Source organism: Salarias fasciatus, chromosome 23 (genome assembly GCF_902148845.1).
Source record: "Salarias fasciatus chromosome 23, fSalaFa1.1, whole genome shotgun sequence".
Classification (NCBI taxonomy): Eukaryota; Metazoa; Chordata; class Actinopteri; order Blenniiformes; family Blenniidae; genus Salarias; species Salarias fasciatus.
The window spans coordinates 34413207-34437594 of record NC_043766.1 but is presented as its reverse complement, the minus strand read 5'-3'; the positions used below and the strand labels follow the sequence as shown (position 1 = coordinate 34437594).

The 24388-nt window shown below is 44.3% G+C and overlaps 2 protein-coding genes across 2 annotated transcripts in view; both read right to left on the bottom strand.

The window, feature by feature from the left end:
- The window catches only part of LOC115381303 (uncharacterized), a gene marked incomplete at its 3' end in the record, with an annotated part of 134402 nt that extends 121523 nt beyond the window's left edge, over positions 1-12879 (bottom strand). The window contains 8 exon segments of the mRNA XM_030082582.1: positions 601-1125; positions 1310-1356; positions 5988-6161; positions 6245-6418; positions 7509-7682; positions 7763-9569; positions 10888-11135; positions 12791-12879. Coding sequence (XP_029938442.1) covers positions 601-1125; positions 1310-1356; positions 5988-6161; positions 6245-6418; positions 7509-7682; positions 7763-9569; positions 10888-11135; positions 12791-12879 — 3238 coding nt within the window.
- The window catches only part of LOC115381302 (uncharacterized), a 58659-nt gene continuing 43054 nt past the window's right edge, over positions 8784-24388 (bottom strand). The window contains exon 12 of the mRNA XM_030082580.1: positions 8784-8795. The gene's annotated coding sequence lies outside the window, so the exon portion shown is untranslated. The remainder of the gene's footprint in view (positions 8796-24388) is intronic.

Here is a 24388-nt window from a genome sequence, read left to right as displayed (position 1 = left end):
ATGATAACTACAGTCTGATTTACAATTAATTGCTTAAAAAAATAATTGATTGACACCACTGAAATTGAGCAAATTTACCATTGTTAAGTAGGCTAATAATTTTAACAGTCTTAAGAAATGCACCTGTTTGAGGCCATATGTAATGATTTTGACATTGTTGGCAGATTTTGTCCTATTAGGTGGTTTTTAGGCTGTATTCAGCAAGTGTCACACATTTAGTGGCTTTAATAATTTCACTTGTTAATTGATTTATGTATAACAGTTTCAAATTGTTTTAATCTTTTACTTCTTTGCCCTTGTCCTGTTAGCTTCTAGCCTATTAGCATTTTCCTGTTAGCCTCTTGGCTGTTAGCCTTTATCCTGTTAGCTTCTAGCCTATTAGCATTTTCCTGTTAGCCTCTTGGCTATCAGCCTTTATCCTGTTAGCTTCGAGCCTGTTAACTTTAGAATATTGTCCAGAAAGTGAGAGTGAGGATGTGTTTCCAAACTGTTTGAGGCTCCATCTGTGAGCCCTGCTGCACTCCACTAATATGTTCTGTGTCTCTGATTGGTGCTGACAGGACTGCTGTCAGAGACAGAGACGTCCTTCCTACAGAGGACAAAGACTCACTGAAGAACCAGGGGACCAGAATCCAAATCCAGCATATAGAGGTTGAGTCAATGTGGTGTTGAAGGTGTAGAGGTGGATCAGAGAGTCAGAGGAGACTCTGAAGAAGGACAGAGAGCCAGCAGGACAGTCCACATACACTGCTACTCTACCAGAGGAGGAAGCGCTGGAGATGTATGTTACGATGTTGTTGTGCCAGACACAGTAATTGCTATCATAGCTCCTCAGACTCCAGGACTGATTATTCCATCCAAACACACATTCAGAACTCTCCCCTTTCCTCCTGATTCCTCTGTAGCTCACTGATATATCAACATCTCCGCTCCACTCAACCTCCCAGTAGCATCGACCACTCAGATCATTTCCACACAGCAGCTGAGGAGTCCAGTGGCCTCCAAATCTGTCTGAATGATCGGGATACGGCTGCTCTTCCTCCACATGTGTCACCTTCCTGTTGTTGTTGGACAGTTTGAGCTTTCTGCTCATGGAGTTTTCATCCAGGTCAAGTTGAATGAAATCTGATGGAGAGAAAAACAGAAAAGTCCTGATCAGACACATGTGATGGATTTGTTGTTTGTGGACTTCCTGATTGAGAGAAAGTTTGATGAGGACACTTTTTGTCAGGCTTCTCTTCACAGTAATGTTTGAATGAATCCAAAGCTTTGACTGAAAGACAAACGGACAGTGATGAGTCCAACTTACACTTCCTCAGACCAGGTTTGAGCCACTGCTGTCCACCATGGTCCACCCTGCAGGAAGAAAGACAGTCAGAAGGGTTTTCTCTCCAACATGAGTCCTCACTGCTGCTGAACATGAAGCAGAACTCCTCAGTTTGTCTCTGGAGACAGAAAGTAAGTAAGTAAGTAAGTAAGTAAAGTTTATTTATATAGCACCTTTCACAGACACAAAGTCACAAGGTGCTTCACAGCATACATAAATAAAACAACAATTAAATACACATACATAAATAAGCAGCACTAAAAATGTGATCAAAACAGGCCCGAAAAACTAAGCAAATGCTTGAGAGAATAAAAAAGTTTTAAGTTGTGACTTAAAAGTGTCAACAGTCACAACTGATCGAAGAGAGAGCGGGAGATCGTTCCAGAGCCTGGGAGCAACGGCCTGGAATGATCGGGCTCCTCTGGTCTTAAAGCGGGTACGCGGCACCTTTAAGAGATTCTGGTCCGCAGACCTTAAAGCCCTCACAGGGGAGTAGGGCTGGAGCAGATCGCGAATATAAGAGGGAGCTTGGTCGTGCAAGGCCCGAAAGGTTAAAACCAAAATCTTAAAGTTAACTCTATAGGAGACTGGCAGCCAATGAAGCTCCTTCAAAATGGGAGAAATGCGGGTCCATCTGTTTGTGCGGGTCAGGATTCTTGCTGCAGAGTTTTGCACAAGTTGCAGCCTCGAAAGCTCCTTCTTATTCAGGCATGAGAACAAGCTGTTGCAGTAGTCTAAGCGCGAAGAGACAAAAGCATGAATGATGAGCTCTAAATCATTGAATGAGACCATTTTCCTAAGTTTAGAGATTTTTCTCAATTGAAAGAAACAGTTTCTCGTCAGCTGCTTGCAGTGCTCCACCAGAGACATGTCTTTATCAAAGAAAACACCCAGGTTTCTAAGACTGGATTTGGCAGACTGCCCGAGGTCACCAAGGTACTGTTTGATCCCTGGAATTGAGACATCAGGGGCGAAGATGAGTGTTTCAGTTTTGTCTGCGTTAAGTTGGAGAGAATTTTTGCTGAGCCATTGTTTGATTTCTGCCAAGCAGTGGAAAAAGGAATCCAGCTTCTGTATCCCATCTGGCTTGAAAGAGCAGTAGAGCTGGATGTCATCAGCGTACAAGTGGTAAGAGACATCCTTAAACCTTTGGATTATGTTACCCAGGGGGAGCAGATACAATAGAAATAAAATAGGGCCCAGGACGGAGCCCTGAGGCACCCCACTTGCCAGATTCATGGACTCTGATTTAACCTGGTTTATAGACACACAAAAGCTGCGTCCAGACAGATATGAAGTGAACCACTGGAGAACCGACCCCGACAGTCCCACATGGTCCCTCAGTCTACATAGCAGGACCTGGTGGTCAACAGTGTCGAACGCTGAGGACAGATCCAGGAGAACTAGGACGGTGCAACTGCCCGAATCGGCAGACATCATTATGTCACTGGACACTTTTAGTAGGGCTGTTTCTGTGGAGTGGTGCTTACGGAAGCCAGATTGGAATTTGTCGAAGAGGTTGTATTGGTCGAGGTAGGAAGACAGCTGATTGCAGACCACCTTCTCAAGAATCTTTGACAGAAATAGCAGCTTAGAGATGGGCCTATAACTATTTCGGTCTGCCGGGTCTAAACCTCCTTTTTTTAGAAGAGGCTCCACAATGGCGTGCTTGAAGGCATTCGGGAACACACCTGATGACAGAGAGAGGTTTATCATTTCAATGACCGAGGGACCAACTGCCTCCAGAACCTCTGGGAACAGTCTACAGGGAATGACATCAGAGGAACAGGATGAGAGTTTCGTCTTGTTTACCAGAGCCAGAACATCAGCAAGAGTTACAGGCTCGAAGGTGGACCACAAGCTGGAGATAGGCTCAGCAGCAGCCGAGGCACCACACTGAGGGGGTGGCATGTTGTCCTTGAGCTTCTTGATTTTATCAGCGAAAAAATTCAGGAAAGCATGGCTGTCAGCTTAGATGAAAACGGGGGTGACAGGAGCAGCAGGGCAAATGAAAGAGTTAATTGTATCAAACAGTACTTTAGGGTTTTTCTTATTTGCTGCCACCAGTTGGCGGATATAGTTGGACCTGGCATTTTCAACCATTTTGTTGTATGAGGAAATAAGATCCCTGAGATGGAGCCTGTGAACCTCAAGGTTAGTGGATTTCCACAGGCGTTCAGTCTTTCGACACAGTCTCTTAAAGCTTAAAATATGCTCGTTTATCCAAGGACATGCTTTTTTCTGCGTAGACAGATTGACTTTAACAGGAGCCACTTGATCCAAAACCATTACACAGTGGTCATCAAAGCACTGGATTAGGTCGTCTACACTGGAGCCATTTGTAAAAGGAGGGGGATCAAACAAAACAGAGAACCTTTCTGCAGTATTAGCAGTGATGATCCGCCTCTGAGACCTTACTTTTAAAAGTTTGGGCTCGAGACTGAAATGCAAATCACATGACACAAGACAGTGATCACTCATGTGGACATCAGTCACAGACACATTCGAGATGTCCAGGCCGAGTGCAAAAACTAAGTCTAAAATGTGGCCCTTTCGGTGGGTTGGCAATGAAACGTGTTGAACAAGGTTAAAAGCTTCAGTCAGTGATAAAAATTCCATTGCATAGGGTGAGGAGGTGCTGTCAACATGAAGGTTAAAGTCTCCAAGGATTAAAACAGGTTCCAGCTTTATAATAGAGGATAAAAAGTCACTAAAATCCTTTAAGAAGGCAGCAGCAGAGCCAGGAGGACGGTAGACCACAACACAGTAGAGAGGGTGCAGGGTTCCCACCTTGACCATCTGGGATTCAAAAGAAGAGTAATCCTGTGAAGGAATCACTTTGCAAATATAATCCTCCTTGTGGACGAATGCCAGCCCCCCTCCACCTCGATGGGGGCGTGGCTTCCCGTGCACGGCAAATCCAGTGGGGCAGAGCTCGTTTAAATGTATAAACTCCTCTTCTTTCTGCCAAGTCTCCGTGATACACATTATATCCATGTTTTCCCTTGAGATGAGGTCGTTCAGGGAAAAGGATTTGTTCCCGATGGATCAGGCGTTCAGAAGACCGAGATGGATCGAGTGTGACGTCACGGAGGTTGGGTCCGAAGTGTCCAGCGTGATTGGGCGAAGGCAGCTGCTACGCGGGCACCAGCTGGACCGTGCAGATGGAAACACGGAAGTGCGCTGCTCCGATGAGGATCCGCGACCAGGATTCAAACGCTGCCCAGAATTCAGGACAGTCGTGGCCCGGGCAAACAGCGGCATGGATGCGCTGTCGCTATCATCGAGGAGCAGGACGTGGCGGAGACATCGAGCGCGTCCTCCGCAGCGTGCAGTGGCAGAGCCCAGGCGAGCAGCCTCACGCCTTCGCCGTACCTGGACACCGCCCCGGGATCCTCGCCTTTTCCTCGATCTCCTGCGGACCTTGCCAGTCGCCCGGAACAGCAACAAATATTCCGGTGAGTTTAGGTCAATAGACACCGGGGGAGGAAATGCCTGTTTGTAGCGTTCCTGAGTATGAAACAGGCTCTCCATGGTCTCTTTGATGCAAAACAGAGAGTCCCGGTCATAAGTTTGCAAAGCCAAGGCGCATCCATGAGTTAGTCGGGCTGATAAGATCACACATGCAGAAAAAATTATCATAGAGAGTCTACACAGGAGCCGAGCAGAGGCACAGCCAGTCACAGGCGCCATCTTGTTGACATAATGCCCCGTTTTGAGAAAGAGGCTGAAAGACTCTGAGTCCACGTCTGAATGAGTCTGGAGAACAAGTCCAACATTTCTACCTCAAGATCATCCAACAAGACAATTTATCCAATTCAATTTATTTAATTGAGTTAATTCAATTTAGTTCAATGCAGTCAGCATGTTCTTTAAGTTTACAGTTTTTAGGCTTATTTAAGTCATTTAAGTTTCTGATATTCTTATGAAATTTCCATTTTTTGTAGTCAAACTTAATCACTTTTTTGTTATATATGTTTTTAATGAAATTCACAATAAGATTAGAACAGTTTTATCATAAAATCTTTTTCATTGTACTCAACATGATTTTAGACATCTTTATAATATTTTTAGTTAAAATGTTTTGCTACTTAAATGTATGATTTTCAGTGAAATTTACAATATGATTGCATAAATGATTTTTTTAATTCAATTTGCGATGAGGTTGGAAACTTTTCGTAGTTAAAATTATGATGAGGTTGACGTGTTTGTTGTTACATTCATGGCATTAATTTACAAAGCTTTTCCATTAACTTCACTTTTCTTGTTGTTTTCTAATGTATTAGTTATTTTAATTTTGTTTTTAAGTTAACTATGCAAACTATGGTAGCAAATTAGCATTAGCTCGTTGGCATGGGCATTATGTCTTTAACCTGTATTTTTTTTTTTTTTCAGGCTTCTGATTGACTGCCATGCTTGATGTTTCTCTTTACACTGCCCCCTAAAGGTTTGGCATGGTCATAGCAGCTTTCACTGCAATGTTTTTTTCCTCAATGGAGAGGCTGATATATTGGGGTTTTTTTGCAAACATCTGGCTGTGTGCAACTGTGTCCTCACTTTGACCGAGAGAAGAAGGGAATTGAGTGTAAGTTGCTGACAACTGGAGACATTCTGAAGAACATCTCAGTCTCCAGGATGAGCTCCTGTTGTGAGTTCATACCTGAGAGTCTTCAGTTTGCAGTGTGGATCCTCCAGTGCAGCAGACAGTAGTTTGACTCCTGAGTCTCCTGGATGGTTGTAGCTCAGGTCCAGCTCTGTCAGATGGGAGGACTTGGATCTCACAGCTGAGACCAGAGAAGCACAGCCTTCCTCTGAGACCAGACACCCTGACAGACTGGAGGCACAAACACGGCTGCATCAAGTCAAGAAGGAAAAAGGAAGATCCTCCACATGATGAAGCAGCAGCTGGATCCTGACCTGAGAGCTTCCAGTTTACAATGAGGACTCTCCAGTCCGCAAGATAGAAACTTCACTCCTGAATTCTTCAGGTCGTTGTTACTCAGGTCCAGATGTGTCAGACTGGAGGACTGAGAGCTGAGAACTGAAGACAGAGCTCCACAGCTTCTCTCTGACAGACCACAGTTCCTCAACCTGAAGAAGAAGGTCAAACAAAGAAGTCAGTAAAGTCATAAAACACACACAACACTCCACTCGTGATTCCATGTGTCGCTGAATTATAGACAGAGCTGAAAGGAGTGCAAGGAGAGCAAGTGTTGATTTCAGAGGGTGATCCATACCCGAGTTTATTCTTCATGCTAGGATGAAGGATTGTACTGACAAACTGAATTGCTGTAGTTGTTGTAAAGATCTGAGCGCTAACGGCACTGAAGAGACTCAAGTCAGATAAAACCAGAATTATGCTGAATGACTACTGCCTCATTAAGCTCACAGCAGTCATGACCAAATGTTTTGAGAGACGGACTCTAAGCTATATCCAGCACACCGTACCCGTCATACTGAACCAGCATCAACTGGGGAAAACTGATCAAGAGGTTGGATTCAGCCCCTTCTTCCACATCATCCTGGAGCATCTTGAAAAGCCTATCACTGATGTCAGGATGCTCTTCCTGCACTTCCTGGACAGCTCAGTCTTCAATTCTGTAACCCTCCATAGCCTGATGTGAAAGCTCCACAGCTTCAGTGTCAACTCAACCATCTGAAACTCTGTGTTGGATTTTCTGACAAGCCAGCTGTAGATTCTGAGGCGAGGCAAGGACTCGTCCTCAACCCTCACCTTAAACACCACAGTTCAACAAGGATGTGTGGCGCGTCCCCTCCTGTTCACTCTCTCCACCCATTACTGTTGACCCACCCACAGGTCTAGACCATCATAGAGTTTACTGACAGAGCAACAGTTGTGGGTCTGACAATTAATGGTGACAAGACAGCAATACAGGTGAAGGTGAAACATCAAACTGACTGGTGCTCCACCAACAATCTCCTGCTAAACACACAAAAGACACTGTGCTGATCTTCAGAAAGGGCAAACACACTGATCCTGGTCCAGTCTACATTGATGGCTATGGCCAAACAAAGTAGCTTACAGGACAGTCAAACCAGGAACAGTCATAAGCAAACAGCAACAGTATTAAAAAAAAAACAAGTAGAAAATTACAATAAAGTACCACTACTGTGAAGAGGAGAAAAGAGACTGGTGGATAAAAAATGATGATAACAGAACCTGAGAGCTTCCAGTTTAGAGTGAGGACTCTCCAGTCCAGCACAAATCAGCTTCACTCCTGAATCTTTCAGGCCGTTGTTACTCAGGTCCAGATGTGTCAGACTGGAGGACTGAGAGCTGAGAACTGAAGACAGAGCTTTACAGCTTCTCTCTGACAGATCACAGCAGCTCAACCTGAAGAAGAACCAACAATGAAAACCAGCTAAATCTTTGTTCTGGACTCAGGTCTTCATATTAGTTCACAAAGTACATACAGAGCTTTGTTGGAGGCTTTGACCACTGGCAGCAGCTTCAGAAGAGCCTCCTCTGAAGCAGAATATTTCTTGGGGTCAAACTCCTTCAGATCTTCTTCAGATGACAGTAAGATGTAGACCAGAGCTGACCACAGAGCAGGAGACAGCGGATCTGTGGTGAGATTTTCTGATCTCAGGTGCGCTTCAATCTCCTCCATCACAGAAACGTCATTCAGTTCATTCAGACAGTGGAACAGATTGATGCTTCTTTCTACAGATGCACTCTCAAACAGCTTCCCCTTGATGTACCATAATGTGTCCTGCCTGGCCTCTGAGTTACTTCGTGTCTTTGTCAGGAGACCTTGAAGGAGACTCTGATTGGTCTGCAGTGAAAGACCCAGGAGGAAGCGGAGGAACAAGTCCAGGTGTCCATTTGGACTCTTCAAGGCCTCATTCACAGCGCTCTGATGGAGAAAGTGAATATTTGGCCTCTTCTTCATTGCTTTCGACCCCCTGGAGGGTTGTTGTTGTTGCTCTTGCAGTAGGTCAGTCCCAGACTTGATGAAGGTCTGATGGACATGAAGAGCAGCCAGAAACTCCTGAAGGCCCGAATGGGTGAAGCAGAACAATTTGTCCTTGTTCAGGACTTTTTCCTCTTTAAAGATCTGTGGGAACATTCCTGAGTACATTGAGGCTGCTTTGAGGTCAATACCACACTCTTTCAAGTCGGATTTATAGAAGATTGGGTTTCCTTTCTGCAGCTGATCAAAAGCCAGTTTTCCCAGAGCCTCCATTACCTTTCTGCTCTCTGGACTCCAGTGTGGATCTGTAGCAGCTCCTCCATCAAACCTGACCTTGTTCATTTTGACCTGGACCACCAGGTGGTGGATGAAAACCTCAGTCAGGGTCTTGGGCAGCTCTCCTCCCTCTCTGCTCTTCAACTCTTCCTCCAGAACTTCAGCAGTGATCCAGCAGAAGACCAGGATGTGGCACATGATGTGGAGGCTTCGGGATTTCTTGATGTGGGAGATGATCCTGCGGGCCTGCTCCTCCTCTTTGAACCTCCTCCTGAAGTACTCCTCCTTCTGGGGGTCGGTGAACCCTCGGACCTCTGTCACCCTGTCCACACAGTCAGCAGGGATCTGATTGGCTGCTGCAGGTCGTGTGGTGATCCAGAGGCGAGCAGAGGGAAGCAGTTTCCCCCTGAAGAGGTTTATCAGCAGAACATCCACTGAGGTGGACTCTGTAACATCAGTCAGGATCTCAGTCTGGTGGAAGTTCAGAGGGAGTCGACACTCATCCAGACCATCAAAGATGAAGATCACCTGGAATTCTTCAAAGCTGCAGATTCCTGCTTCTTTGGTTTCTTTGAAGAAGTGATGAACAAGTCCCACCAAGCTGAACTTGTCCTCCTTCACTACATTCAGCTCTCTGAAGGTGAATGGAAATATGAAGTGGACGTCCTGGTTGGCTTTGTCTTCAGCCCAGTCCAGAGTGAACTTCTGTGTCAGGACTGTTTTCCCAATGCCAGCCACTCCCTTTGTCAGCACTCTTCTGATTGGTTTAGACCTTCCAGGTGAGTCTTTAAATATGTCTCCTGGGCTGATGCTTCTTTCTTCTGTGTTTGTTTTCCTGGATGCTGTTTCAACCTGTCTGACCTCGTGTTCCTCATTGACCTCTGCAGTCCCTCCCACTGTGATGTGGAGCTCTGAGTAGATCTGGTTCTGCTCAGTGGACTGTCCTCCTTCAGAGACCCCCTCAAACACACACTTGAACCTCTTCTCCAGGCCACATTTCAGTTTCTGTTGGCAGACTCCAGCAGAAATTCCTGAAAAGAGGAAACCATGAATCAGTGGAAAGCATTTGATATTGAATGTGAAGATGAAAGTGTGTTGATGGAGATGTTTCTCCTCCATCAAATCCATCCAGCTCCTCAGTGGAGACCAAATGCCTCTGATCTCAGGCAGGTGTTGTCATGGAAATTCCCTGCTTCTCGTGTATTCTTGTTTTCTCTGTCTTGAAGTGTATATTCTTGTTTTGTCTTTCTTGGGAATTTGCAGCACCTTAGATTAGAACACTCAGCCCTGAAGCTCCAACCAGCACACATTCACTCAACTCAACTATATATGGCAACGAAACACCTTTTGATAGATTGGTGTGTTTTCCTCACCTTTCATCATCATGGCAAAGGGGGTAAAAGAGGAACTTTTCGGGAACTGAAGCACATGCCAGTGAGGTCAAAGCAACCAGAAACACTGTTGGGTACATTGAATGTTGGGAAAACCAACAAAAGGAGAAATTCTTCCTGAGATAAGGTAACAACCACAATTCTCAAAAGAGAGAACGCCAAAAGGAGAAGAACGGTGAAGTCGGTGCCATAAATCCCAGAGACATGAAGCCATTCATACTTGTGTCCCCATTCCAAAAACAAAGAAAAATGTAATTGGAACTGGAGCCCCAGATTCTCATTTTACAGGAGAGAATTGTGGAGCGTTCACTGACTGAGTGTTCACCCTCCTGTGCCACTTCGGATGGCGAAGGCAAATTGAATTTTAATTCACTTTTCACAGGGCGGCCATGAAAACGACCAATCAATTAATTACCAATTAATAATTAAACAATTATTTTTTTGTTTTTTCACAAAATGTGAAACCTAAAGAAGGAAATGAAAATTCCATTTCAATGATTGACTATCTGTAATCTGAGTCAGTTAATGCAGCCTCATATTAAAAAGCACTTCTGATCATGCTTTTTAATTTGATTTTTGCTCCAAAATCACTTCCATTCTGAGAAGCCACTCTGTGCTCTCAACAAACACTATTCTACGACTAGATTTTATGTGTAAACATGGTCAGTGTTGGGATCTCTGGCACTGTTCTGTGATGTGACACAGTGACCCTGCAGCCCAGGAGAAAACAACCCCATTCCAAATGACAGCTGAGTTCAGAGTTTTGTGAACTAGAACATCTAATTGAAGTTGTTACTGGAATGATTGATGCTTGCATGACACGGAGAGCAGAGTTGAGGAACTCTCTTAGTGTGTATGAGCTGGAAATGAGCTGTGTTCTGAGACAGGACTCATTTTCTGATTGATTTCCTTTGAAGTTGAAAACATTTCAGTGCTTGATGAGATCAAATCCTCGTACTGCTCCTCAGACGCTGAGCCAGCTCCTCCTGCTTCATCCTCCTCAGGAAGTCCAGTGTGAACATCAGAAATGATTCTCTGCTGCCCCTCTGCTCTTCATCCTCATCCTCCCGCTCACTCCATGAGCATGCTGGGTAATCTGGACTCAGGAGCTTCTTCATCTTCTTCAGCTCCCCCTTCATGAAAGTCAGCATGTTGTCCTCCAGCAGCTGGAAGAGAGAAACATCTGGAGTTGACTTTGAGCTGAGACTAAAGATAGATCCAGATGTGAGTGGAAATCTCTCAGCATTACGGCGACGGTTATCACCATGGTTACTGCAAACACCACCGATATCACTACTGTTAGCGCTACCACAACCATTGATGCTATCATTAGCACTGAAGCTACTGTTACTGCTAGGATTACTGTTACTTTTCCTGCTACTGTTACTGCTGGAGCTGTCATTAGCAATATTGTATTAGCAATATTGTTCCATTGAAGCTAATGTTACAGCTTCCCATGTGGATAACATTACCAGGAACACTGCCGTTACCACTACAGCTACTGCGAACCACAGCTACCAACACTACTGCTACTTCTAAAGCTCCTGCTATATTACCGCTGCCCTGACCACAAACATCAGCATGACTGTTAGCATTCTGCTACGGTTACTGTTACAGCTACAGCTGCTGTAATCATGAATGCTTTTATTATTTCAGCTACAGTCACCACTGAGGTTACGGCTACCCTGACTGCTAATGTTAGCGCTAAGGCTATTGTTTCAGCTACAGTCACCACTAAGGTCACCGCTACCCTGACTGCTAATGTTAGCGCTAAGGCTATTGTTTCAGCTACAGTCACCACTAATGTCACCGCTACCCTGACTGCTAATGTTAGGCAAAACTCTCCTGTTATCGCTGTAATTACTGCTAGCATTATCACTGAAAGTGTTGCTGCGGCTGCTGAGGTTACAGCCACCATTAAAGCTGTTGTTATAAAGATTAATGCAACTGTCAGCATGGAAACCAGCGTTACTGCTCAGGTTTCTGCTGTCGTCACTACAGTTGTGGCTGAAGCTGTTATTTCAGCTAAATGCTAGCAGGCAGCAAAACAGACAACATGTGAAGCCAGATCACACTTCATATGGGATCTCCAGCAGAGACATCTTCAGTCGTAAGTGAACTCTGGAAGCTGGATGAAGGTCGGACTGTTTCACGCTGGACCTGAATGGATCTAAGAAGCTGAGAGTCTGTTTCCTGTTTCAGCTTCTTCTGTCCCATTGATGTGACGGTAAAGTGATGAATGGAGACTTGTTCTCACCTCAAATATGGGGTCCAGATGAGTTTGATCCTGTCCTGCCCGGATGTGTCTGATACTGATGAAGAGAAATAGAAGGAGAGGCGTCGTGTTCAGTGAATCATTCAGTAAAGAATGATGGAAAACACAGAGACCAGAAGAGAGAACACCTACGGAGAGTTTAAGGAAGGGGATCCTCTGAAATCCACACTGAGGTTCTGGGACCAGTCACTCTTCATGGACACACAGCTGGGACCAGGTATCCATTCAGGTCCAGCTTCAGGACCAGGTTTTACTTTAGGCTTAGGTCCAGATCTAGGTTTAGATGCAGGTCTAGGTCTAAGTTTAGACCCAGGTCCATGTCCAGGTCTAGGTCTAAGCTTAGGCCCAGGTCTAGGCTCAGGTCCAGATCCAGGAGAGTCTGCTTTGTTCCGCTGCCTCATCCTTCAAGAAAACATTTTCAGATTTTGAGGGAACGAGAAGAACAAAAAAATAAAGTTCAGATCAAGATCATTCTTGGACACACACACACACACACACACACACACACACACACACACACACACACACACACACACACAGCGTGGTGTGCAGAAGAGTGGAGGACAGTTAAAAATGGAAGTCTGACCGTTTAGCTTTGGTCTGTTTCTGGTGTTCCCCACTCAGAGTCCTTTTAGAGGGACGGCCTCCCCACTGTCCGTCCTCACACTGGTCCATAGCAGAGGACACACCGACACACTCCGCAGCACGCTGTGGGGGAGGACAGGGACACCGCTCAGACCTGATGGACATGAATAGTGGACAACGCTGGATTTAAACCTGTTAGTGTCTGAAAAGATGTGAATCTGTGGCAAAGCTTCACCTTCCAGAAGGACAACGAGCTCAAACATGGAAACAGGCAGATGGATGTGTGCTTGTGTGTGTGAGACAATAAAGATAAAGATTAATCAACACCATAAATTCAACATTCTTGTTAATATTTAACCTTGTTTAACTCTGACACTCTGAACCATTTCAGTCTCAGCCTGAGCAACACACACACACACACACACACACACACACACGAGTGAGTGCACAAACTGATCATGATTATAAAAAGTGTTACCTCAAATGAATTGATTTCCTCACCAGGACCTCCACAGTCACAGTGTAGAGAGACACACACATTTGAAGGATGTTGCTGGCGTGTGTCCCACATATGTGTCAGACACACACACACACACACACACACACACACACACACACACATCCAGCAGCCACACAGTGGAATCCAGTGGAAGACGGCGTGGTGAAAGCTCTGCTGTGAGCTGACAGAGATTCTCACCTGCTGAACTCTCTTCACATCTTCTTCCAGACGCTGTAGGAGAGAAGAAGCTGCTCTCCGTCCCTCCTCGGTCCTTCTGTCTGTCTCTGCTTGATGTGAGGACGCCGTCTCAGCTTCACAACTCCCAGTCCAGGAGTCAAAGTCCATGTTCAGCTCTGACACGCCCTCAGAGCGCCACAGTCCATCTGAACTGAGACAAGAAGCAAACACACAGCTGTAACTGTACAGAAAACTTTTCATCAAAGGAACAGAAGCAGCACAACTGCTTTACATTAAAAAAAAAAAACAAAACAAACAAACAAAAAACTGTATAACAAACAACATAACAACTATACAATATAACAATATAACCACTCTTGTTGCCACATTTTTTTCATTTTTGAACAGAATGTGTATTTTAGTCTAACAAGTTCCATTTCGAATGAACCAAGAGCAAGTTATACATTTATAACATCATCTTGGATCTTAATGTCATGTCTGCTGTTTGTAACAAAGCAAATCAGCTGAAAAATGGTTGTAAATTCGGTGAGTTTTGACGTTTTGAGAGTAAAGACCTCATTCTTCAATAGACGACAATGCAGACCCATCCAAGATGGCCGCCACACCGAGGAGTCTACTTTCTACACATCTATGTCAGAGAACAGTCCAATCTGTTGGCCAACCAAGCACTATTCATGTGGCTGCACTGTGCAGTCTGTCCAGCAGGGGGCAGCCAAACACCATACAAGTTCAACACACACTGAGAATGGCCCCCTGATGCATGAGAGGGCGGAGCAGTGAAGCCTCCTCACCACAGACAGAACCAGACAACTCCGACATCCCCAAAGTTCTCCAAGCTTCTGTCAAATGGGAGGAAATAACAACAGAACGCGTCGCTCCAAGGTTTGAGTTGTTTCACTGATTGAAACAGGAATGTAAACGAATCTGAAAAACACATTTTTTGAAAGTTGTGAAACTAATAACTGCAGTGTGATTAGCAGGCCTGCCTTGACGTGTGGAGAGAATAAAAATGATCCATTATAGGTCTTTCAACCTTTAGTCGTCACACTGTCCACCAGGGAACTGCCTTCCTTCTTTCTTTCTCTTTTGTAGGTATTCATGCATCTGTTTCTGTAGTTTTGAACATTTTACTGAAAAACGTTTGGGAACTTCAAACAATTCTCAAATTCAGTTTGTTAACTCAGTTTTTAACTTTTAATACTTTTTTTTAATTGAAACGTTTTCATTTCAAAATATGAATGGGCCATTTTCACAGCTCCACTACTTCCTGAAATTAACTGTGCACATTCATTTCCTGTCTTGCATTATTGGCCAAAATGATTAATCCAGGTGTGTCTTGTTGCAGCAGTCTAAACCAGACACACCTGGATTAATCAGTTTGGCCAATAATGTAAGACAGGAAATGAATGTGCACAGCTATTTTCAGGAAGTAGTGAAGCTGTGAAAATACCCCATTGTTCACATGTATAATTTTTTTTATTTTTCCCAAATAACAGAACAACAATGCAGCAAAAACAATACCAACCACGAAAAACAAAACAAAAACAAGACAAAAAAAAAATAAAATAAAAATAAAATAAATAAATAAATAAATAAGTAACAAAATAAAAAAATAAAGGAACCTGCACAATTCCAAACCAAGGAGGAATTTTGGGGAGCTTTAAGGAATTATCCTAAATTATCTTTATTAAAATACCTGATAAAGGGTTGCCAAGTAATGAAAAACTTGTGTTCTTTTTGTCTTAAAGTATATATTTTTTTTTTCTAATTGTAGGCATTGCATTATTTCTCTCGTAAGGTTTTGATGAGTAGGAGGGGTCTTACTTTTCCAATTTAAAAGAATCAAGTGCCGAGCTAAAAACATTACAAAGGAAATAACATTGATTTGTGAACTGTTCAGGTGTAGACCTGCCGGTATAACTCCAAATAAACATATAACCTGATCCATTAGTAAACGAGTTTTAAAGATTTCAGACAACATCTCTATCGTTTTGGACCAGTCGAATGTGATATTAGGACAGTGCCAAAACGTATGTGCTAATGAAGCCGGTGTCTGACCGCATCGTTCACAAGAGGCATCTGTTCCTGGGAACATCTTTGAAAGTCTTTCCTTGGACAAATGCAGTCGATGAAGGATTTTGAATTGTAGAAGACCATGGCGGATACAGACAGAGGAGGAGTGCACCCGCTCTTGAGCTTCTGTCCATTGGTCTGCTGTAAGGTTTATTCCCAAATCTTTACTCCAGGCATCCTTGATATGATCTAATAAAGTTGAGCACTCTACCTGTAAAAGACTGTTACATATTTTGGAAATGGACCCTTTCTTGAATAACAAAATATTATCCACTGGATTTTCGTGAGGTTGATTGGGAAAGGATGGAAATGTAGCTTTTATGAAACCACGTATTTGTAAATATTTGTAGAAGTCTTTGTTTTCCATTTTAAATTTACGTTGCAGTTGCTCAAATGTTGGAAAAGATTTATTGATAAACAAATCTTTGATTACATGTGTGCCTTTAAAGTCCCATTGTTGAAATATATTACCTGAGAGCAGACTTACGGCTTGATTACCAGTATGTGGTGTTAGAACTGAACACTGACACCACTGACAGTGTCTTCTAATCTGAGACCATATTTTCAATGAATGAGAAACCACAGGATTTTGGCATTTGAATCTGGAGAGATCAGAAGTACAGTAGAGTAATGATTTCAATGTGTTGGGGGTAAATGCTAAGCTTTCTATTCGTTCCCAATCAGGTTCAAGAGATGCATTCCAGAATGACATACTTCTGATATTACAAGACCAGTAATAAAGTCAGAAATTAGGTAGCCCCATCCCACCAATAGGTTTTGGTCTTTGCAAGAAAGACTTTTTCATTCTTGGTGTCTTTTTATTCCAAATAAATGAATTTATTAAAGAGTCTAATTTAGTAAAAAATGCCTTGTGCTGTAGGCAGGATTCCACATCTCCGCCATCTTGCTTAGGGTTACCTAAGCAAGATGGCGATTTGAAACCCAGCACATCCAATCCTGTCCTGTTTTCTCTGACATTACGCCCTTACGCAAGTTAAGCCCCTCCTACAAGAACGCCCCTCGACCAATCACGGTTAGAACCTCATGGGCTCTTCTGATTGGTCAAAGGTACCTGGAGCGGTCGAGATTCCTTTTCAGCTCAGAACAGAGACAGATGGAAACGCTGCGCCCTCGCGGTAGTGCAATTATACTACACTCCTAAAGGATTATCAATGGATACTCTAACATTTAATCCAAAGAAAACACAGAAAAATTAGCATTGACTAGCAAAATCCTGCCTACAGCTTTAATTAATATTGGAATACATTGAAAGAAAAATAGATATTTTGGTAACATATTCATCCTGATGATGTTTATTTGTCCAGCTAGCGAGATGGGAAGATTAGACCATCTATTAAGCTCTTGCTCAGTTTGTTGATAAAGACTCACAAAGTTTTTACTGAAGCGACCAGACATTTCATGAACAATATTTATTCCAAGATATTTAAAGGACCTATATCATGCAAAATCCAATTTTTTAAGGTTTTCAGCATGCCCCAAAGTTGAATTCCCTTAAAAGCCACCCCCAAAATGTTATTTGCCTCCATCCACACATGTCTGAGTAATCTCTTTCAGCCTGCTGCTCTCTACAGCAGCCCCTCCCTTTGGGTAGAAAACAGCTTGTTTGAAACTCTTCAAACCTAAGTACTTCACAAAGTTGAACTCCTCCCCACCACTTTTCTCCCACCCCACCCCTGCAGACAACACCCCACTCTCCTCTGACCACCAGCAGCTGTTTCACATTTTCCACTGAGGAGCCCCCCCCCCCCCCCCCCCCCCCCCCCCCCTCCCCAGGCCCTCGGCAATCAACGTCGCCGCTTTTTGTGACTCCTATTACGGAGATAAACTTTAACCATCGTCTGAAAGCAACAATCAAGCAAGAGCAAGAGTCTGAAGGGTCTGCGCTTGGTGAGTTTCTGACTGGAAAAGACGTTTTCGCGTGTCTTTGCATGTAGAGAAGCTAAAGCTAAAGAGCTAAAGCTAACCCTTAGAGAAGCTAACGTAGCTCCGACTGGTTGAAGTTCGCTGTCAGTCAAAGTCCACAGGGGAAGAGGCGGGATTTTCAGTGAAACAGAGCATTTTCTCTTCCGGGTTTCAGAATGAACCTCTGAAAATGCTTTATTTAACACAAAATGACTTTTCCTTTGTGCCAAAAATAAACTATTACCATGTTAATGCCAATAATAGCGTTTGGATGAGCTAAAAAAGCATGATACAGGCCATTTAAAACTATTTGAAATGGAGAGAGGAAATGAGACCCATTTGATTTTGTTTTCTTTTGCTTTGGTAATAATGGGGAAAAGTATACTTTTTGAAAAATTCATTTTATACCCAGACACTTTCCCAACATCAGAGAGCATGGTCATAATTTTTGGCAAAGAAATTGGTGGATCTGAGATGTATAGCAGCTGATCGTCTGCGTACAACGACACTTTGTGCTCTGTACCTCCCCTCATGATGCTTTTATTTTCCTTTGTTGATCGTAATGAAATAGCAAGTGGTTCAATGACCAAAGCAAAAAGTAAAGGCGTTAGCGGAGACCCTTGCCATGTTGAACGACAAAGAGAGAATGGGCGTGATTCCAAGTTATTTGTCTGTACTGTGGCTTGGGGTTGAATATAAAGCAGTTTAATTAATGAGATGTAATGTTGGCCAAACCCAAACCTGGACAGGGTTGAGAAGAGGAAATCCCACTCAACCCTGTCGAAGACTTTTTCTGCATCCAGTGAGAGCAGTATCTCCGACTTTTGTTTATTGGGGTTTTTGGTATAGATTATGTTAAACAGTCTTTTTAAGTTAAAGAATAACTGTCTGTCTTTCACGAACCCAGTTTGATCTGGTGACACGATTGTTGGAAGAACCTTTTCCAACCGCGTTGCCAAGATCTTTGCCAATATTTTATTATCTACATTTAATAGACTTATGGGCCTATATGAGCCTGGGTCTAATGAGTCTTTTCCGGCCTTATGAATCAAACAGATGCACGCGTCATATAGAGTCGGTGGAAGTGAGCCTGTCACCAAGGCTTTGTAACAGAGTGGTGTGCCTGGTCAATTTGGGTGATGTATACTCCTCTCAGCTTTCCCAGTGACAAAAGGACACACAGGTTCACCGGATGACAAAAGAAGTACAGAGGTTCCAAGTGAAAATAATTTATTCTATTCTTAGTTAAGTTCAGTTACATTCGTTCAAATTATTGTTTCAAACAAAAACATTTAATTGACAGGAGCGCGCATCATTTCGGTCCAAAGTCCCGTGCATGCTTGGGCTGGCCCACACCAACACGCCACCGTGCGGAGGACACGACACAGAATAACATTTAACATGGCAGCAGCTCCAGGACGGACAAACACAAGGACAAAGAAAACAAGGAACAAAGACAGCCGTGGTGTGTCTGCGCTGGAACGGGGCTCGAACAGGGCAGAACCTAATAAATGAAAAGGGTTTGTTACAGCCTGTACACCTGTTGATTAACAGAAAGTTAAACAACAACATACCGCTTCCTACTTCCGTTAGCGGGACAAATGCTCAGACCAGCACCGGACCATCGGGACCCACGCGCCCGATCTACAGCTGCTGCGGCATGCGCTTGACGCGCTCCCCCGGAGCCATCGCGATACTGCAGGGCATAACTTCCATCAGAACCAACACAATATATTTCATAAAGGGGAGTTAGCCTTTACCTGCTCTCATGAAACACCGTTACCAGCCAGCACCAACCCGGAAGTGCAAGAACCAGAGGCCGACACAGACGTACGAGGGGTTTTTATAGCGCCCCCAGCCAATAGGCTGAGAACAACAATAAACACACCTATCCTGCCACAGCTTCATTATAAACATTCAAAAGAAGAGGACAAACTTGATCAATGAAAGCCTTGTAGAACTCTGCACTATACCCATCTGGGCCAGGACATTTAGAGCTTTGCATATTTTGTATAGCCTGTTTGATTTCATCTTTTGAAAGTGGTTGGTCTAGCATTTCCTTATGATGGAGGCTCATTGTAGGTATTTGGAGATTTTCAAAAAAATTATTCATTAGGTTTGGGTCATTTTTCGATTCTGATGAGTAGAGTTTAGAATAAAAACTTCTAAATGTGTCATTGATCATTTTAGGGTCCGTCGTTGTTTGACCAATGTCCGATCATATGTCAGTGATTAACCTTGATGCAGCTTCTTTCTTAATCTGCTGTGCTAATAATTTACCAGTTTTCTCTCCATATTCATAATTTTTATGTTTAAGTTGTGTCAGCAGTTTAGTAGTTTCTGCAGTATAAAGTAGATTTAGGTCTGTGTGTAGTGACTGCTTTCTTTTATATAGATCTGGTGTAGGGGAGTTTGCATATTTTCATCAATTTCTTTGAGTTCTTGGATGATTTTAAGCTCGTTTTCCATTCTTTGTTTATTCTTTAAACTATTAAGAGAAATTATCTGGCCTCTCAAGTGTGCCTTAAATGTTTCCCACAATGTGGATCTAGAGATCTCTGGGTTATCATTTGCTTGGAGAAACAACGCAATGCTTTTTCTTAGTTTTTCCATCATGTTACTGTCTGATAAAAGTGCATTATTAATTCTCCATTTTTTGGGTGTGAAACCAAAGCCTATTACCATGACCCCTATTACTATGACCCCTTACAATTTGCGTATAGAGCTGGACGAAGTACTGAGGATGCTGCTGTAAGCATAACTCACGTAATTAGTCAGCACTTTGAGGAAACCGACGGCCTATGCACGTGCTCTCTTTGCAGACTTTAGCTCTGCCTATGATACTGTCTGTCCTCAGCTTCTGGTGCAAAAGCTCTCCAGCATGAATGTCAATCCGTTTATAAATAAATGGTTTCATAAATGGTCAATCTACATTCCCACCCTCACCTATGGTCATGAGCTTTGTGTCATGACCAAAAGGAAAAGATGCGAGCAGCTGAAATGAGCTTCCACCGTAGGGTGGCTGGGCGCTCCCTTAGAGATAGGGTGAGGAGCTCAGTCACCAGGGAGGAGCTCGGAGTAGAGCCGCTACTCCTCCACATCGAGAGGGGCCAGCTGAGGGGGCTCGGGCATCTGGTCAGGACGCCTCCTGGACGCCTCCCTGGGGAGGAGTTCCGGGCATGTCCCACTGGGAGGAGACCCTGGGGAAGACCCAGGACACACTGGAGAGACTATGTCTCTCGGCTGGCCTGGGAACACCTTGGGATCCTCCCAGAGGAGCTGGAGGAAGTGTCTGGGGACAGGGAAGTCTGGGCATCTCTGCTGAGACTGCTGCCCCCGCGACCCGGCCCCGGATAAGAAAATGGATGGATGGATGGTTTCATTCTCTGTTAACTAATAGATCTCAACAGGTCAGGGTTAACTCTGTACTCTCTGGCACTAGACAGTGTAGCACTGGTGTGCCACAAGGGGGCGTGAGTTCTCCTTTTCTTTTTACCATCTATTCAGATGACTGTAGGAGCAGTCAGGTAAATAACTACATTTCAAAATTCTCAGATGGCGCTGTAATTCTTAGTCTTCTGAGAGGTGCTGGCAGTCTGGTGGGATATCTGGAAGAGATTCATCATTTTAAAGCTTGGTGTGAGAACAATCACCTTGTTCTGAATGCTACCAAAACCAAAGAAATGGTATTTGATCTTAAAGGTGTGCGTGTCCATGAACCTGTGGTTTTGGGGGATACACAAATTGAGCCGGTTGCCTCATCTAAATATCTTGGTATCCAAATGGACAACCAGGCCAAATGGAATGTACATGTTGATTACCTGTGTGTTACTTGTGGCCCAAAGAATGCATTTTTGACGCAGGCTCAGACTTTTTGGCGTGAGCATGGAAGTCTGGAAGTCAGTGCTAGGCAGCATCATTAGGTATGTGGTTTGGGGGGCTGCTGGCTCAGGGGGGTGCATACCTGTCTGCGGCGGTGGGGTGGGGGGGTGGGGGCGGCAGTTGTGGGTGGCGGGGGGTCCTGGATGTGGGGTTCGGTGTTCCCTTGCCTTCCGGGGGTGTCTCCCACAGGATGTGACAGTTGGATGACGCGGGAATGTGAGTGTGTTTGGGGTAGGATGGACTGTGTGTGTGTGTGTGTGTGTGTGTGTGTGTGTGTGTGTGTGTGTGCGCGCGTGCTTGTTAGCGTGTGCGTGAGAGGGTGTCAGTGTGTTGGAATGTGAGTGTGTGTGTGTGTGCGTTTGGTTTAGGGATGAGTGGTTGTGTGTGTGCGTGTGTGCATGTGTGTGTGTCAGTATGAGTGAGTGGGTGTGAGTGTTGGGTTGGGGTGGGGGGGAGTGAGGCGGTAGAGGACAGGGGGTGGGAGGGGTGGGCCGGGCGGTGGACGGGGGGGGGGGTTCCGGGTGGGGGGCGTGGGGTGGGGGTGGGGGGGTGGGGTGGGGGGGTGATGCCCTGGATCTCGGGTGCGTGGCCGGAGCGCTGGGGGGTGTACTGGCCCGGGGTGGGTAGCCGCCCGTGTGGGCTGGTTCTCCCGGATGGGTCATGGCCCTCCGCCTGGGTGGGGGGTTGGCTCCTGGGCTCTTGGGCCTTGGGCTCTCGGCCCTGCCCGCCCCGGGCGTCCGGCGCCCGGGGTGGACCGGCTCCTGCCGGTCGTGGCTCCGCGGGGCCCGGGCCCCGGGACTGCCGGGGTCCCCGGCCGGGGCTTTCCTCTGCCCCGTTTCTGGACTGGAGCGTGGGCGTCTGCCTGGGGGGGGCGGCTTGGATCCGGGCTCTGTGATGTCCGCCGGCTGTCTGGGCTCTGAGGGCCTCTCTGGCCTGTTTCTGGCCTTCTCAGAGGTCAGAGGTCATATATGCATGATCACTATCACCATCACTGTCACCATCATATTCACATGATCACGTTGATCTTTAATCACTCTTTACATACTGGGTTACCTTGTCTTCTTGTGGTGGTTAGACTAATGGTGATCTGTAGCAGACCTCTCTTGATGCACGCCCCTAGTTTACTACTAGTTACGACTAGCTATATTCAAAAAAAAAAAAAAAAAAAAAACTACGGTTTGTGGTGTCCTTGCATTTCCTTCCTCCCCTACACCTCCTTTTATTTTTGTGGCCTGGTCTGTTCACCAATATGGTTCGGAAAAAAAGAAGAAAAAAAAAATGTATGTATGGTTCTGTAATTTTCTGTGTTGGTTGTCGGCTCTGTTTTGGTGTTGTCTAGATTGGGGGTTTGGGATTGTTCTAGGTTGCGTGTGGTGCGTCGACAACACTGTTTTGTATTGTGACTTTGTACATAGGTTGTGCCCCCCCCCCCCCCCCCCCCCCTTCCGTTCTCCCTGTCTTTATCTTCTCTCTTTCTGTCCCTGCTCTCTGATCATTTCCGTCCCGGTCCTGTCCGGCAGCCATGCCGGATGCCAGCTTTAAATAAAGGCAGCAGCAGGAGGAGACTCAGTCTCGTCCTGCTGCTAATATTAAAAACTGTTCGGATAGTAAAAGGCTACAATCATACAATATTGCACGCCCCAGCTGCCAAACAGGACAAGGGAAAAAAAAAAAAAAAAAAAAAAAAAAAAAAAAAGCATCATTAGGTATGGTATGACAGCTTGGGCCGGGACTCTCTCTGTCCAGCTGAAAGCCAGACTAGCCAACATGGAAAGAACAGCCATGAAGGTAACTGGCAAGCAGGACTCTCCATCTCTTCAGATGATCGTTGAGAAGGCAGAGCTCAGTCTGGCTAACAGAGTACTGTCTGATCCTTCTCACACTCTTTTTCCTGAGTATGAGCTGTTACCTTCTGGTCGGTGTTATAGAGTGTGTTACACCAAGAGGAACCGTTTAAACTTTCCTTCTTTCCTGTTTTTATTGTATTATTGAACAGCTGGCGGCATAGTGCACAGCTCTAACTACGGTGCCGGCTACCGGCTATTGCAGGACTGACATTCCTGCACTTGCTGTTCTGTGTTGCTTTATGGAAATATGTATCTTAAATGCCAGTGTTCTTCTCAAAATGCTGTAGTTTTCTGCTACTGTGGTTTTGTGTTGTTTTGTCTTTTATATGTTAATGTAGCACGTTGCACTTTTCCCAAGACAAATTTCCCAAGTGGGACAATAAACTTGTCTGTCTGTCCGTCCATCCGTCCGTCCATCCGTCTATCTATCTATCTATCTATCTATCTATCTATCTGTAACACGACAAAGAAAATTGAAACTGTCTTTTTCTTGTCAATGATTTGTCTTTATTACTTCATGATTGAACACTTCAAGCAAACCAACAATGATGATGTTTCACCAAACAAAATGGAACAAAAGGAAATAGAATCTTTTCTGAAGACACTTCCAGTGTGTGTACACTTTTGCTACGGTTCAATCTGTGAAGAGGAGTATCGAGCACTAATGTGTCTCCCACTTGCACATTCTCAGATATCAACATTTCATTGGAATACTGTGAATTTTATAACCTTGAAATTAATGCACTGGTGTTGCACTTCATTTTAATTTCAAGTTATTTGAGCAAATTAAATCAGTTTAATTTCTGGTTTTGATCATAACAGACAGTGAGACCGCCCTGCCCTTGAGCATTCCTAAATATTGGTTTTAATTCCACATTTCTGATTTTTTTTTTAATGTTAAATTGTTTAAAATTAAAATACATGTTTCAATTGAGATAAAATATTCAGAATGACCTTTTTTTGCATTTAAATGGTGATTTTTATGTTGATTACAAGTTCACAAATGCTGCAACTAATTATGATAACTACAGTCTGATTTACAATTAATTGCTTAAAAAGATAACTGATTGACACCACTGAAATTGAGCAAATTTACCATTGTTAAGTAGGCTAATAATTTTAACAGTCTTAAGAAATGCACCTGTTTGAGGCTATATGTAATGATTTTGACATTGTT